General features: G+C 43.4%; 2 protein-coding genes, 1 long non-coding RNA gene and 4 other non-coding genes across 7 annotated transcripts in view; 5 read left to right on the top strand and 2 right to left on the bottom strand.

The window, feature by feature from the left end:
* The window catches only part of LOC125985977 (retinol dehydrogenase 10-A), an 8033-nt gene extending 2892 nt beyond the window's left edge, over positions 1 to 5141 (bottom strand). The window contains exons 1-2 of the mRNA XM_049749307.2: positions 4529 to 5141; positions 3797 to 4035 (exon numbers count right to left, since the gene is read on the bottom strand). Of these exons, the coding sequence (XP_049605264.1) occupies positions 3797 to 4035; positions 4529 to 4814 (525 nt within the window). The 5' untranslated portion in view covers positions 4815 to 5141. The remainder of the gene's footprint in view (positions 1 to 3796; positions 4036 to 4528) is intronic.
* Positions 5142 to 6938: 1797 nt separating this feature from the next.
* Positions 6939 to 10384, top strand: rpl7 (ribosomal protein L7). The gene is made up of 7 exons (XM_049749314.2): positions 6939 to 7086; positions 7530 to 7629; positions 8804 to 8970; positions 9203 to 9340; positions 9480 to 9589; positions 9837 to 10048; positions 10251 to 10384. The coding sequence occupies exons 1-6, from the start codon at positions 7073 to 7075 to the stop codon at positions 10043 to 10045; spliced, it is 738 nt and encodes a 245-aa protein (XP_049605271.1). The 5' UTR covers positions 6939 to 7072; the 3' UTR covers positions 10046 to 10048; positions 10251 to 10384.
* Positions 8632 to 8721, top strand: LOC125986419 (small nucleolar SNORD12/SNORD106). Its single transcript, XR_007487619.1, has one exon. It is a non-coding gene; the product is annotated as a small nucleolar SNORD12/SNORD106 (small nucleolar RNA).
* Positions 9043 to 9134, top strand: LOC125986418 (small nucleolar SNORD12/SNORD106). Its single transcript, XR_007487618.1, has one exon. It is a non-coding gene; the product is annotated as a small nucleolar SNORD12/SNORD106 (small nucleolar RNA).
* LOC125986420 (small nucleolar SNORD12/SNORD106) lies at positions 9670 to 9760 on the top strand. Its single transcript, XR_007487620.1, has one exon. It is a non-coding gene; the product is annotated as a small nucleolar SNORD12/SNORD106 (small nucleolar RNA).
* On the top strand, positions 10098 to 10188 carry LOC125986417 (small nucleolar SNORD12/SNORD106). The gene has a single exon (XR_007487617.1). It is a non-coding gene; the product is annotated as a small nucleolar SNORD12/SNORD106 (small nucleolar RNA).
* A 2817-nt stretch (positions 10385 to 13201) lies between the features above and the next one.
* LOC125986010 (uncharacterized) lies at positions 13202 to 14856 on the bottom strand. The gene is made up of 2 exons (XR_007487524.2): positions 14721 to 14856; positions 13202 to 14647 (listed from the first exon to the last, which is right to left on the bottom strand). It is a non-coding gene; the product is annotated as an uncharacterized lncRNA (long non-coding RNA).
* Between the last annotated feature and the right edge of the window lie 751 nt (positions 14857 to 15607).

Genomic DNA, 15607 nt, shown 5'->3' with positions numbered 1-15607 from the left:
CACATGAGGGCAAGCAAATGATTAGGTTATGGATCAACCCTGAGGGGCCTAACTTCCATCCTGGGCACCCAACGGGAGCCATTCAGCAGGTGTGACATCATGGTAACTGACCAATCATTCTCCCGGCAGGGTGTCCGAAAAACAACCAGAGGGCCTTTTGTTGGGTGCCATGCTGCATCATTGTAACCAGCAACAATAATTATAGCAGGCCCTTTGCTTTCTACTTGAGGTTTGCTGCAAAATAAAAATCTGATCATTAGAATAGAAATAGATTTATCCTAGTTTGCTAGTTTTGCATGCAGAGGATCAATCCACTAGACAAAAATGCATACTACAGTCAAGCCTCGGTTTTCGAACGTCCCGGTTCTCGAACAAATCGGAATTCAAACAAAAAATTCCAGAATTTTTTTGCCTCGGTTGTCGAACAAAATTCGGAGGTCGAACCTCGCGAGATGAGCCGGAAGGACCCGAGAAAAGCCGACCGCGCGGCCCGGATGCCGACTGACTCCGTTGTTATTGTATTTTCGTTACTTTGAGAATTGTATTAACCCCTAATCATGCCTCCAAAGAAAGCAAGTGGGAGCAGTAAAGCCATCCTAAAACACAGACGCTCTTAAAGCAATGAGACAGTGAGCGCCCGGCGTGCTGCGGTTGCGCGATCGGACTTAAGCTCCCTGCCCACTGAAGTCCACTCAAATTTTGGGAAGTACATGATTCTTTTAAAAATATTTTCTAAATTTCAGCGACGGCTCAGTCACAATAATGCGACCAGCGCGTTGCGCGAACGGACAAAATTAAGCTCCCTGCGCACTTAGGTCGACATAAATTTTGGAAAGTACATCAGGACTTTAAAAATATTTTCTAAATTTCAGCGACGGCTCTGTCACAATAATGCGATCAGCGTGGTGCAGTTGCGCGGTCTGCGACGCGCTATGTTTGCGCGTTCGGCGGTGCGCTGCAGTTGAGGGATCGGACAAAAATGCGCAAATGGAAAAAATGCTTAAAAAAGGCTTATTTTTTTTTGTCTTGGAACGGATTAAAACTGTTTCCATTACTTGTAATGGAAAAAAGAGATTAGGAATTGACCGATTCGCTTCTCGAACCGCCTTTTGCAACGGATTGTAGTCGAAAACTGAGGTTTGACAGTACTACATTTCCAGTAAGTCTGGCTTCTTATAAAAAGTTAGTTTTATGGTAGGGGGAGTCTTGCGGGAAAAATGCACCTTCTCTGTAAACAGAACCAGAGGGAGCGTGGTACCAGATAGCAGCGCACTTGCGAGGGGGGAGGGAAGGCCTTGTTAAAGCTGCGTCAGAGCATCTGCGGCCGTCTTGGTTCATTTTTTTTGCCAGGTAATGAAACTTGGAAGCAATAAAAAAGGAGGACTTAACCGTTTTGGATGGCGCTCTGGCCAGGTAAAAGCGCTTTGGATTGGCCTCCAGACATCTGCACTTTTCCAAGATATAAATTTAAAGCTGCTAAACGAAACACAGAGGGAGGGGGGGTTGCGAGCGAGCCAGAATGGCGGCAGATGAGGGAGGATGTTGCGTGCAAATGAAGCATTAACTTAAGATATATCCTGATGCGACTTGAGCCAAACTTTCTCACTCCCACTGTAAACGTTCAGAAAGCAGGGGATGGATCGCTCTGGCAGGAGATTCCCCGACGCGAGCCAACACCGCGAACACTTTCTGTAAAATTCAGCGAACTCCCGCTAATTACCGAGGATACGTTCCAGACCCGCGGATATTGAAGTATGAAATCGCAAAAGCCGTATACTGTAGCTGTAGGCTCATCCCCTGTCTAAAAACGGCCGTCCCGCCTCTCCATGGCAGCTCCCGGCATGCGGCCATGACCCCTGCTGACCTATCGGACACAAAATGTGTGAAGGCGACCGGGGGGCTCGTGTCTTACATCAGAGCAGGCCATAATTGGGCCTCGACGTTCCGCTAAATTACCCGCTGACACAGGCCTACGTGGAGTGGCCCCTGCCCCGCCGCTCCACCTAATTGTAGCGAGGGGAAGCACTGGGGGTCCTGCACAAAAGCTTCCTGCACCTGGGATGTCAGGCCGCATTAGTGCCTCGCCGATACGAATATGAACAAAATATCAGGCCAGATGGTCTCTTAATTAAGCTGACTTCTCCAGGGACAACGGGACGAAGCAGGAGATCCGACCGACGGCAGATCACGGAATTTGATTAACTAGCTGACAGTTCCAACTCCCATTTACCACTTCAATGTTTTGAATGAATGAGTTTGGCCATCGGCAAATTCATGAGCAGGTATCAAGTAGAGTGGCCACGTCTGGTTTTACACAGGTGCCTGGGGACCCCCCCCCCGATATATAAAACCAGTCAAATAGGACCCTTCTGCCTGGCTGCCTCCATTCTCTGGCTACAGCAGGAATGCGGTCCGCAGAACTTGGCTCCTGTCGCCTGGCATCTCGTCAAGCGGATCCGCAGACAAGAAACCAATTGTCAGATAAAGTGGGTCAATAGCAGCTTACCATTAGCCTCTCATCTCGCCCACCCCATGGCACGGTGCTGCCTCCTTGGCCCTGCTCTTTTCCCGCCACAACACTTAGGGCGTACAGTTAGGAAAAATAACAATCTCGAGATGGCAAGGAGGGTTTCCGCTTAGTCCAAAGTGTGAACCGTCTCAAATAATAACGGCCAACACAGCTGACATTACCGATCGCTATCTGGACAATTGAAAGCATCCTCAGACACGGATTCTGCAAGAGTCTGAGCTGACCCCCCCCCGACTCCCCCGCCCCTCTACCTACACATCCCATCCTTTTTGCAACGCGGTGTGACAAGTATCGAAACAAATATTGGGTCTCCCCTGAGAGACCAAAAATATATATATATATATTATTATCAGCATCTTGGCTTGACGACTTTGCTCGTAAAAGGAAATTTCCTGCATCCTAAATCAGGTTGGCTTAGCTCCTCTTTCACCCAGGGGTGCCTTTTAGGTGATGACCAAGTTGTAAACTCGCTGTCATGATTTTGTGGGACCCCTCACCATGCGTTTAGACACAAATAGGGTAACATATATCAACCTTGAAGCGTCCAAATTTGAAAGCACATTGAATGAATTTCTAGTCGGGATATTTTCATTTATAGAAGTTGGATTTGATAACATTTGCATGCAGCACGTGGCCATAATGTGTTGACGTAGGAAGGGATGCTGCTGTCGTCTGAGCTCCATTAAAACCGCTTGCGTTTTTAATGAACCACATCCTCGACTCGGGTTGTCTCCATTCATTAAGACCTTCTTTCATCAGGAGCGCACACACACGCAGGCACTTTTGTGTATTTGTACTTGAAATCCAATTGACATGTTTTGCTCACAGATTTAATGGCCTTTCGAAAAATGTGCATTTGAGCCCTGTGATCTACGCGAGTGACCAAGCAGGTACGTCCTAAGTGCCAACTACTGTGATAACTTTTTTTTGAGAGTCGCTGGCATTGATAGTTGAAAAATTTAATTCATTATTTTTACAAAATAAATAATTTTACAGCACATGGAATGAATAGCAAGTCATAATCTCCAACTGAAGCCGCCTGAGACAAGAACAAGTCTGTGATTTAATTTCCCTCTGGTGGCATTCTAAAAATGCAGAAACAACCATTCCTTGTTATCATACAAGTACCAACGTAAATTTAATTCTCTAGCCCGGCCCGCGTGAGGGATGAGATTAATTGTTGGCATGCATGTCAAAATAGAAACCATCGTGGGAATGTTAGTTTATGGCTACAATAATTATTTTTGCGTGCGTGTATCACCTCACCCAAAAGTGTGCGTGGCAGTTGACCACCATGGTGCGCTCGATCAGTTCATCGGGGCATTCCAGGAGGTGGTGGCCCGACACCACACCAGCGTTGTTGATGAGTATGTCCACCTCGCCCACCTCTCGACGCACCTTCTCAGCTGTGGAGTACACGCTCTCGCGCTTGCCCACGTCGCACGCGTACGTGTACACCTGGGGCTGGAATGAGGGCATTTCTTCAACGCCGCCTAAAGTAGTCGCTGTAAAAAAAGTTGCACATTAGCGTTTCTTAAATTTCCAGTGCATGAAGATTAATTAGCAAATATATGCAAAATGTACTATTTTAATTGCTGGATATAGTATAGTCTTTTTGTGGCTCAAAATATAGCAATTTATTGAACAATTGTTTTACTTGAATGAATTTTAGTGACGAGATGGGCATGCCATCTAGTGTGGAGGTGTACAATTAGGATTGTTTGGCCTTCAACTTGAATCCGCACGTCGCAACATACAGTTGTAGGCGTCGTACGCAATTCACAGAATACATCATCAAAGTAGTGGAATGTCAGGCGAGTTAAGATTACACAACGCATTTCAGCGTGCAATGCATGTAATACACGTTTTCCAGTGCAAATGCAGAAGAGAATGCGAAGGTCACGTGACTTAACACCATTTCTCATTTCTGCTAAGAATAAATCAAATACATTATGTATCAAATAAATACCGGCATTAAAATAACGACCCGCTACCCACCATCTTTGGAGGTCGGCGTGTCCACTTCGTGGTAAATCTGCCGCACCATCTCTGCCGTCTCTTCGTTGCTTTGGCTGTTAATGTCCCACAGCACCAGGATGGCTCTCCGCCGGGCGAACTCCTTGGCGAAGAGCCGCCCGAGGCCACTTCCAGCCCCGGTGATAACGCACACCTGTCCGGCCACTCTCTTCTCCTTGGGCCGCACCACCCACTTCGCCCCGGCCGTTACGAAAGCCCAGAGAACCTTCAGGATGACCACGAAGAACTCCGCGATAATCATCATCATGTTGGACAGTTAAGTAAACAAAACAAAAATAAACGAGGAAGCGAGCGCAAGGTTGACCACTCTTTATGTAAACCGGAGACAAAAAGACGGCGACTACTTCACGGACCTTGGCGATAATGGGAAACGCGATGTATTAGCAGGGTAAAGTGCCAAAGAAGCGGAGAGAAGCCTACAAGTTAAGTTAAAAGTTACAATGGGTATTCACTTTGAGCGCACTAGCAGCACACTTAGAGGCTTCCTGCTCGCTTTCTCTGCTTCGTCTCATCCCGAAGCGCATCTGGGCTCGCTATTTATTCGGTCCTCCCATCAACACCGGACCCAATCGGACTCAGCCTTTGAGCGCCAGTTACAATGAATCTTTGACTCAACAGTAATCACATGACTTTTGGAAAAATATATATATTTTAAGTAATAAGTAATGCCGTCACCACTCTTATCTATCTGTTTATTTATCTACCCACCATGGTTATTATGTTATCATAAGTCTCAGACAAGAAAATCTAGTTCACAGACTTTTTGTAAACATTTCTCTCTTAGGACTATTATCGAATCCCAGTAGTGGTTGACATCCGCTAATTGGTTCATTGCGTATCGCGCAGCGTGAAAGTGGATCGATCACCTCATAAGGGGAAACGCCACATTATTCCAACTGTCTGCGTACACTACTGTCATTATTATTTAACGAGAGCTACAGGGTGCGGCCGGGACTAGACAAACGTGCCCGCACCACCAGATAAGTGACGCACCTGGAGCACGTTCAATGTCCTCCCTCCTCTTTCTACTTTTTAAATTGTGCAACGGATTGCAACATGCACGCTTGGCCCTATGCGTGTGGTGGGTGTGTCAGGACTCCAAACCCTAATTTTATTCACACAGTTACTTGAAAACCAAATACTCTAAGTGAAGGCATGTAGCCCAAGGTCGGTCGCCCTGCATATATTCTCTTTAAAGAGCACGAGTTTGTTTAAGCTAAATAGCATCTTGAACAAAATATTTCTAGTATGTTGGCAGAGCTATAGATGTATAAAGTGAAAACAATTCTCTTAGAATCGGACGATCAGGGCTTCGAATTTGCATAATCTTAAAATTGTTGAAAACACCTCCAAACGCTCTCCACTCAGTATATGCCCGTAAAATAATACAAGAGCGCCATGTTGCGGATAACGATTGTAAAGCTGCCAGATGTGGCTTGCGTTTCTTTCTTTCTTTTTCTTTCTTTCTTTCTTTCTTTCTTTCTTTCTTTCTTTCTTTCTTTCTTTCTTTCTTTCTTTCTTATTTCTTGAAATCTTGAGTGTATATATATATTCTATCTATCTATCTATCTATCTATCTATCTATCTATCTATCTATCTATCTATCTATCTATCTATATATATATATATATATATATATATATATATATATATATATATATATATATATATATATATATATATATAAATAATATATCGGCGGCTCGGTGGCGCACTGGGTAGCACGTCCGCCTCACAGTTAGGAGGGTGCGGGTTCGATTCCACCTCCGGCCCTCCCTGTGCGGAGTTTGCATGTTCTCCCCGGGCCCGCGTGGGTTTTCTCCGGGCATTCCAAAAACATGCTTGGTAGGCCGATTGAAGACTCTAAATTGTCCGATTGCGATTGATTGTCTGTCTCTGTGTGCCCTGCGATTGGCTTGCAACCAGTTCAGGGTGTCCCCCGCCTACTGCCCGATGACGGCTGGGATAGGCTCCAGCACCCCCGTGGGGACTAAGCGGTTCAGAAAATGGATGGATGGATATAGATATATATATAGATTATATAACATACTTATATATATATATATATATATATATATATATATATATATATATATATATATATATATATATATATAGATATATATATAGATTATATAACATACTTATATATATATATATATATATATATATATATATATATATATATATATATATATATATATATATAAAAAGTATGTTACGTTAACGTAACAATTTACTATGACAAATTAATGTAATTATAGTAGTTTACTTGGTGTTACAGCATTTGTTAATTGAATGAGTTGAATAAGCAAAAAAAAAAAAAAAACATTTAGTTCAAATTATGCGTCGATGTTCCATTTAGAATCTAAATTTTTAGATTGACCGTACGGCATTGGGTACTACCTTATTATTACTCAGGCAGCTGAGAGAACATTTTTTGGGGTCCTGAAATTCTCAAACTGCACATGCGCATTGAGAGATTTCTCTTTCTCGGTGGACACCATGGCGGACAAGGAGTGAGTGTCTCTCTTAAAATCCAATCTTAAGGAATCTTGCCTTAAAATACATATCGTACCGATTTTTAATCTTTCGCGGCACTGTTGAATTTGTGTACAGCGTTTCCATGTTTGTATCGTGGAAGATTGATGCATTTGATCGCCTTTTGCGAGACGTTTTACACACCGTGGCCAGGCTACAATATGGCTTGTCTTTGAAGTCGCACACGATATGTTGCAGAAGTGTTAGTGAGAAACAATTCAATTGAATAACTGTTGAAAAAGTTATACGTACTACTGCATTTACTCGGTGAATAATAATTTTAGTCAACGTGTCGTACTTGTTTAAGCTTTTAGGTAATGCATAATGAAAACATGGGTGGCTCTCCGACGTTTTTCCTGAGCACCTCCATTTTCCATATCCAATCTCATTATAAATTGTGATTTTTTTTTTTTTATCATAGAAAAAAAGTCCCGTCTGTCCCTGAGAGCCTTTTGAAGAGACGACAGGCTTACGCTGCCAGCAAGGCCGCTCGCATCAAGCGAATGCTTACAGAGAAAAAGGTAAATGCAGGGATGAGAATCTTCCGCGGATTTCCGTGTTTTTTTTCCGTCTGGAGTATCATTTTCGTGAATCGTGTAGATCCGTTGAGAAAAGTGTTTTTACATGGGGGGGGGGGGCAAGTAGGTGGGCATGGCTCGAGAGCAGCGTCATCTTACAACTCAGAACACAAAGACGTTCTAAAAGCCACAGTGAGCGCCTGGCGCGCTGCGGTTGTGCTATCGGACCAAATTAAGCTCCCTGCGCACTGAGGTCCACTTAAATTTTAGAAAGTACATCAGGACTTCAAAAATATTTTATAAATTTCAGCGACGGCTCTGTCACAATAATGAGATCAGTGTGGTGCAGTTGCGCGATAGGACAAAAATGCTCAAATGAAAAAATGCTTTAAAAGTCTTGTAACGGATTAAAAAAAAAATCCATTATTTGTAATGGAAAAAATAGATTCGGAATTTGACCGCCTCGCTTCTCGAACCGCCTTCTGGAACGGATTGTGGTCGAAAACCGAGGCTTGACTGTATTATATTCACCTTGGTAGCCCACCAAGCAGGAATATTTTTTTTAACAAAACTGTTAAAATTGAGTGATGAAATTAATGGTTTTGGGGTTGCTATACTGCCAAAATCCAGGAGTTTCCAGGGAGCTTTTCCCCCTGAGCCCTCTTCGGGGCGTTGCCCGCAGCCCCCAATGGGGACCTGTGGCCCCCAATAGGGACCTGTGACCCCTGCAGCCCCCAATGGGGGCCTGTGGTAACTGGCCCACTGCGGGCCCCATTGGGGGGACTGCGGCCCCTGGCCCCCTGCGACAAGTGGGGGGGGGGCACAGGGCCCGGGGTCCTTCGGCCACCCCAGTGGGGCATGCGGATCCCAGACCCCGGCTACTTTTCAGTGGTTTTTTTTTTTCATTTGCCGTTCTCATCCCTGTAAATGGCTCTGATCACGCCAGATAATTCTGACACGGATTTTATTCACACGCAGTTCAATCTGTGTGTGGATTAAACGGTCATGGTTGATCATATACACCCCTTCTTTCCTCGTCATATCGACAATGATTAAAGATAATTCAAACTAGCCAGTTGTGTCTGAAACCACCGTCAGAATGTTAAGCACTGTTCAAACTGCACCTATTTTGCTGTTTGTGCCACTTAGCATGTAATAAACCTGATTGTTGTCATAGGCCCGCAAAGCTGAAAGAAAGGTCATCTTTAAGAGGGCCGAGCAGTACCACAAGGAGTACAGACAGATGTACAGGCGTGAGATCCGCCTTTCACGAACTGCTCGTAAAGTTGGTAACTATTATGTGCCGGCTGAGCCCAAACTGGCATTTGTCATCAGGATTCGAGGGTGAGTGAAGGTCCGAGCAGAAGAATTGTTTTATTTTTGCAACTTTACTCGTCTCTTAAGATTAGCATGACAAGTGTGGTTAATGATGTATGGGTCTTTCCCCGACTTATCGACTATGATGATACAATTCTTACATTAAGCCAAATTTGTTCTGAAACCACACAAAATGCTTTAATTATTCAAATGATTCCGTACCAGTACATCTGCTGACTGAATGGATAATTTTTTGTAGCATCAATGGCGTGAGCCCAAAGGTCCGCAAAGTTCTGCAGTTGCTGCGTCTCCGTCAAATCTTCAACGGCGTGTTTGTTAAACTTAACAAGGCTTCCATCAACATGCTCAGGATAGCAGAACCTTACATTGCTTGGGGGTGAGTTTATTTCCACTGGTAGCTGAAATGAAAACCAGTTTTGTCTGAAACCACATTCATATTTAAAGTATAAAAAAAAAATCTGTCTCAAGTTTAAATAATTGAGGAGTGAATAACTTGGCATTTTGAAACATCACAGATACCCCAACCTGAAATCTGTGCGTGAGCTCATCTATAAACGTGGCTTCGGAAAGATCAGGAAACAGCGCATCGCCCTCACGGACAACGCTTTGGTCAAGGGGAATCTTGGTAATACACACACTTTGACATATGCCTCAGTTTGAATGGATTCCCACACGCAGTTCAATCTGTGTGTGGATTAAACGGTCATGGTTGATGATGCACACCCCTTCTTTCCTCGGCTTATCGACAATGGTGAAAGAAAATTCAAACTTAGCCAGTTGTGTCTGAAACCACCTTCAGAATGTTTATCACTGTTCAAGTGGCACCTTTTTGCTGTTTGCGCAATTTAACATGCTTAAATGTTCACCTGCAGGCAAATATGGAATAATCTGCGTGGAGGACCTCATCCACGAGATATACACCGTTGGCAAGAACTTTAAGTCGGCCAACAACTTTCTGTGGCCATTCAAGCTGTCATCGCCTCGCGGTGGCATGAATAAGAAGACCACCCACTTTGTGGAGGGAGGTGACGCTGGCAACAGGGAGGACCAGATAAACCGAATGATCAGAAGGATGAATTAAATCGTAAGTTTTGTTGCAAAAGATTAGTGCCCGCTTTCAAGTTGTCTCATTGGATGTGGTTAATGATGCAATATTCTTTTCCCGTCTTATCGACTATGGTGAAAAACAGCTAAAGATAAGCCAATTTTGTCTGAAACCACATTTACCTCTGAAGACTTCCACATATATGCTACTTGAACTGAACCATTTTTGTTTTTCCTTTCAGATTTGTACAAGACTCAATGTTCAATAAAAAAAAAGTTTGACTACTTTGTTCCCACTGTTTTGAATTAGCATTACGGGCAATTAACCTTATTCCCCACCACATCAACAGAAATAAAGAAATACTTTTGTACTCAATACTTCTAACAGCCAGTCAGTCTTTTAGAGAGCTTTGTAATTTCTTTTGACACCGCATGTGGAATAAAATGGTCCGCGAGCCCTTGGTATTCCATTTGTTGATGCAGATTGACACAACGAACTGGAGGCTGCAAGCGGTGGGTCGTTTAAGAACGATGTTGCCATGGTGACGGCGTGTATTACGTTGGGTGTAGAGAAGGCGACCTAGAACACGAAAGGATAGTGTACAGTTAACTACTCTGGAGTGTGCAACATGACGTTGCATCTGGAAGCATCGCTGCCGTCTTCAGAAACTTTTCTTGCAAGGGGACGCTCAAATTGTGACCATCATGGGCCCAGTTCAGGCGGTTGTCAGACTCAGGCGCTCGACAGGTTGATGATGGCAGCCACTTTGAGGCGACTACCTTTCACACGGCCGATTCGGACGTTTTCATCGGCTCAACCTTTGAGTAGTGAGTGAACGACGTTGCCATATACACGCGAACGTAGCTTCTGTGCTAAACGGCAGCTAGCTAGCGGTTCATTCATAACGTAGGAATTCAGAGATGTTCAATTTGGCTAAGCCACTTATTTCGCATCTAAAATTCATCATCCCTTTACCCGTGGTTTTCCGACATGTCGAAAAATGACCATTTATCATCAACCTTCCGTTTTTGAGTTGAGACTGCAGACCAGAAGTTGCTTTGGTGTAATTCGTTAGTTTCACCTCTAGGTGGTGGTAATGTATCATAATGAATAGCAGTCTCGCGTCAGTGACGTCTGTTTGACTATTAGGACACTATCTGAAAAAGTAACGTTATTTTAGATGGCGTGCTAGAGAACACAAGTTTACTCCCTCCATTAGGGGACAACCATGGACAACCCCAACAGGATGAGCAGCTCTTTGGCCTCTCCAAGACGCATCCAGGTGGCCATGCTTGGAGGCCCTTAACCTTGAGGTTTGCTGTTAAGCAATTTTGTGGCAACATAAGTTATAGTGCTCTGTAAAGAACAAGAGCAGCTGTAAAAAAGTGGTGTATACACTATTTGCACCCCTTCTTGATCCTTCTCTTTTGTTTGTTCCCTGCAGATTATCTGAGCGATACAAACTTAACGAGAGCCCGGCTCCCCTTTTGCCACCTACAATAGTCTTTAGAGGCTTGAGCACTTTTCCTGTGCAGACCTGCAAGTACAGCGGGTATTTGAGTGTGGGAGTGGTATTCTAAAATAAATTCATTAATGACACTCTGTATACAGTCGAGTTAGGCTATAGCGCTCATGCCTTTCCGCTCTAAATTTCCTCCTCTGCAGGGCCAAAGTCAGTTATCCAGCCTACAATCTCCTCTCTGCTAAAGACCATCTGAAGGGTGAGTAAGCATGTCAGATGAGGTCTTTATTGTGGATTGACATACGGGAAGCCATTTTAACACCTTCTTCTCTCTATTACTGGCCATTTTCATGTAGGTTATTCATACCCTGACCCCATGGTGGGAGCCTCCCACTCTTTTCTTCAAAAGATATCTGAGTTGTCCTCTTTGGAGGGTGAGACGGCGAGGTGTGAAAAGCTTAAGAAAACAAGGGTGTCTCGAAAAGCCTCATCCTCTTGACAATCACTGGTTCCCCAGTCAAAGTGGTACAGAGGAGAAACAGATTTTGAGATGATGCCAAGGATGATGGGTCATGGACTTCAAAGCTTGAGGGCACCCTGTTCATTTAAGTGGCTCGTCCTCTCTGCTATTTTGTCTTCACTAGTGCTAGTTTTTAGCCTGACGTGGTTAGCTGTTACATTCTGTCATTTATGAATTTTTCCTTTGGTCAAAAACAGTATTGACTATTGGTTTTTAAAACATGATTAAAGTGGCACAAACTTGTATTTTGATATACTTTGACTACAATTGTACTCTTGTAATGCAACTTTTTTTATTTCGTGCTAAATTTGTAACGTATGAATATGTGGCCAGGTGGCACAAAAATTACATGTATACAGACAGTATTGACTATTGGTTTTCAAAACATGATTAAAGTGGCACAAACTTGTATTTTGATATACTTTGACTACAATTGTACTCATGTAATGCAACTTTTTATTTCGTGCTAAATTTGTAACGTATGAATGTGTGGCCAGGTGGCACAAAAAATGCATGTTCAGTTAGGGTAGTACTTTTTTAGTGTTATTTGAAGAGGTTGGTAAGTATTGCGATTGAGAAACTAGATTTCAGATATACTTTACCAAGTGTTGCGTTTTGTTCAAGATGTCTGTCGTTGAGCAAGGAAAACAAAGATGTGGAGTAATAGTTGGTTCTTTATTTGCAAGATCTTGGGTTGTTTTACGGCAGTCAGTACACAATGCACTTAAGCAGATGAAAACAAGGTCAGACTCCAGATCAGAAGGTTTTATACTGTCTGCAAGCAGGAATACGGAAGGGAAGAAAAGGAAAGGGAAAAGAAGGAAAAACATATCCTCATAAGAATGTCTTGTTATCTACTGAATGTTTTGTATCGATGTGTCATGACCTTAATGAGCTCTGCCTTAAGTGTAATGGAAAAGTTACCAAGCTGTGTGTGCCGTGTCTGTGCAGCTATGTTTGTATAAATTAATAAGAATATTTAGACATTGCTGCTGCTCCCTTTTCAGTCCCCCTTTTGACCTCAACAGAGGTCAAACAAAATCCAAGGACAAACTAACAAAGTGCGTCATGAAAACGGGAACATTGGATCATCTGATAGGCGATAGGTCCATCTAAATCGCGGCTCTCAATTACAGTAGTAATCAGTCGGTTACACAATGAGCGTAATCAAGGAACACAAGAACATCCATAAACCATGTAAAAACGAACACAGATGATACACGTGCTTATGCCGGGGTTGGGGGAATAGTGGCGGCTGTAGGCATGAGAGTATCGATGTCCGTGCAGGTGTCATTAGAAGGTGTGGTGGAAATTTGTATCAGGGAGTTCGTAATTTTATCTATATCAGTGGAGAAATAATAAAGAGAGCAAGAGCATGAATACCTAACATTAACAGAGTAAATGAGGGATGACGGGGTGGGGGTTACAAAAGGTGATACATGATCAAAAACTTCAATGTCATAAAATAAACTGCCATGAGGAGGAGGTCTAGCCTCAATTCTGTTCGACTTGAGTGTGTGAGTGAAAAACCTGCGGCAAGATGTAATAATGCAGGAATAAAAACGGTCCCTTTGCCTTAGGCGACCAAAATGTTTTCACTATCGTCAGTCCGAGATAACACTTGCTGGTAACAGTTCAGCCGTTGGGGGCTTGGCACGCCCACTGGTGGAGGGTAAGCACAGTTCATACCCCCTTTGCAGCTCTGCTCCGTCCGGAAGGAACCTGAAAACATGTGCCATGCAGTCTTTGTCTTCAGTGGCTCAGGGGAGACTACCTGGCCACCAAGGGGAAGAGGATTATTCTGCCTCTTTTTCAATTGGGAGTGGGGACGCTGTTGAATCTGGATCTTTGCAGGATTCCTTCACAGGGGCACACTGGGATAGGTGATGCCACATGTCCTTTGCCGGCCAGTCGGATGGCATGCGAGGCATGCTCCATCACATTATAGGGTCTAGTCCACCCAAGCTCCGTCCACTTTCTCCTCAGGACTTTCAGCCAGACAGTTGGGGTGATCCGGATCTCAGCCTTTGTTTCCGGGTCCGCAGCAGTTTGCTCAGCAAAGCACAATCTGGATCAGCAACTGGAAGGGTCAAAATTGGTCCAGGGATACAGCGACATTTCTGCAACTCAGAAGAGGTGTGCCCAGTTTGGGCATTAACAGACATATGTACACACATCAATGCAGGAGGGAGTGCTTGAACCCAATTCAAATTCAATGTATCTTTCAGTTATCTATGTCTCATGTCCAATTCAATTCATGTTCAAATCATTCATCATTTTCCCAAAATGGTTCAACTGCTCAATTTTTTTTAATCTTCATAATATTTAATATTCATTATGCAAATAAATCAGCCTAAAATAATTTATTAACAATTTACCCTTTCATCAAACATATTCTCTATTCCCTGTAATTGGTCTATTTATCTCCTACATTAAATGACCTTCTAAATATTTGTTGCTTATCTTGTAGCTTTATGATTGATCACCGTTTGCAGATCATCTTAAAAAAAAAAAAGTTAAACCTTGTCATCCCTAAATTGTTACTACGCAATGTATCCATTCCAGGTTGTTGCCTTTCGTTCACTCCCTTCCTTTCGAGATCCTTCTTCTGCTCCTTCCATCACTGTACGTTGAATTCTTACATGCCCTGTTGAGGCTTCAAAAAAGAAGTATATTCGAAAAATTTTGACTCGGCTTGCATGGTCATAATGTTGCACGTCGACACTCACGCGCGTTGCCTCTCTACAAAGAGATCACATAAACGGCCACTTCATATCCTGGGCCCATAACCTGTTAGCAGAGTTGTTTAAATAAACTAAGTCATACTGTGGAGACAGAGACGACCGTCACACAACTCACTTTGGTTTGCCATTGCCCCCAATTAACACATTGGTAACACCTGGGTTTTATTAAGAACATTTGTCAAACAGAAATAGTAAAAGTAGTACTTCCTGTGTAGCATCCTTCAAAATAAAAGTCTCAATATACAGAGCACATATACTAACAACATTGAATCTCACAATTTACAAATTGATTCTACTTACTAATTTAAACTCACTCTCCCCCTTTTGACACATAGCTAGCTCAGTGGCCTAGTGGTAGAGCGTCCACCCTGAGACCGGAAGGTTGTGGGTTGAAACCCCGGCTGGGTCATACCAAAGACTATAAAAATGGGGTCCATTGCCCCTACTTGGCACTCAGCATTAAGGGTTGGAATTGGGGGATTAGATTACCAAATGATTCCCAAGCGCGGCACCACTGCTGCTCACTGCTCCCCTCTCCCCCAGGGGATAGATTAAATGCAGAGAACAAATTTCACCACACCCAGATGTGTGCGTGACGATCATTGTTAACTTTAACATTCATGCAATGTGTTAAATTGTGTCATCAGGGATCAAAAGGGACCGACAAAGTGTGCCGGCACAGTATCATACTGATCGTAGCAGGACTAGCTGATCCAGTAGTGTCCGGTCATAGGACAATGACTCTGCTGTTGGTTTCTAAATATATTGTTGTGACGAGCCTTGTAAAAAACGTACTTGTCAGAGACATTAAACATCGTTAGTGAACTGGCGTGCCTATGGTAAACGAGAAAGCTCAATTCAAATATACCAAG

This window comes from Syngnathus scovelli, chromosome 18 (assembly GCF_024217435.2).
Source record: "Syngnathus scovelli strain Florida chromosome 18, RoL_Ssco_1.2, whole genome shotgun sequence".
Taxonomy (NCBI): Eukaryota; Metazoa; Chordata; class Actinopteri; order Syngnathiformes; family Syngnathidae; genus Syngnathus; species Syngnathus scovelli.
The sequence above is the reverse complement of the archived record's forward strand: the minus strand, read 5'-3'. Positions and strand labels throughout refer to the sequence as shown.

Excerpts from the sequence above, each read along its gene's own strand:
- rpl7 (XM_049749314.2), top strand. Across the intron at positions 8,971-9,202 it reads TTTGTCATCAGGATTCGAGG|CATCAATGGCGTGAGCCCAA; the intron begins GTGAGTGAAGGT and ends AATTTTTTGTAG. Across the intron at positions 9,341-9,479 it reads GAACCTTACATTGCTTGGGG|ATACCCCAACCTGAAATCTG; the intron begins GTGAGTTTATTT and ends GAAACATCACAG.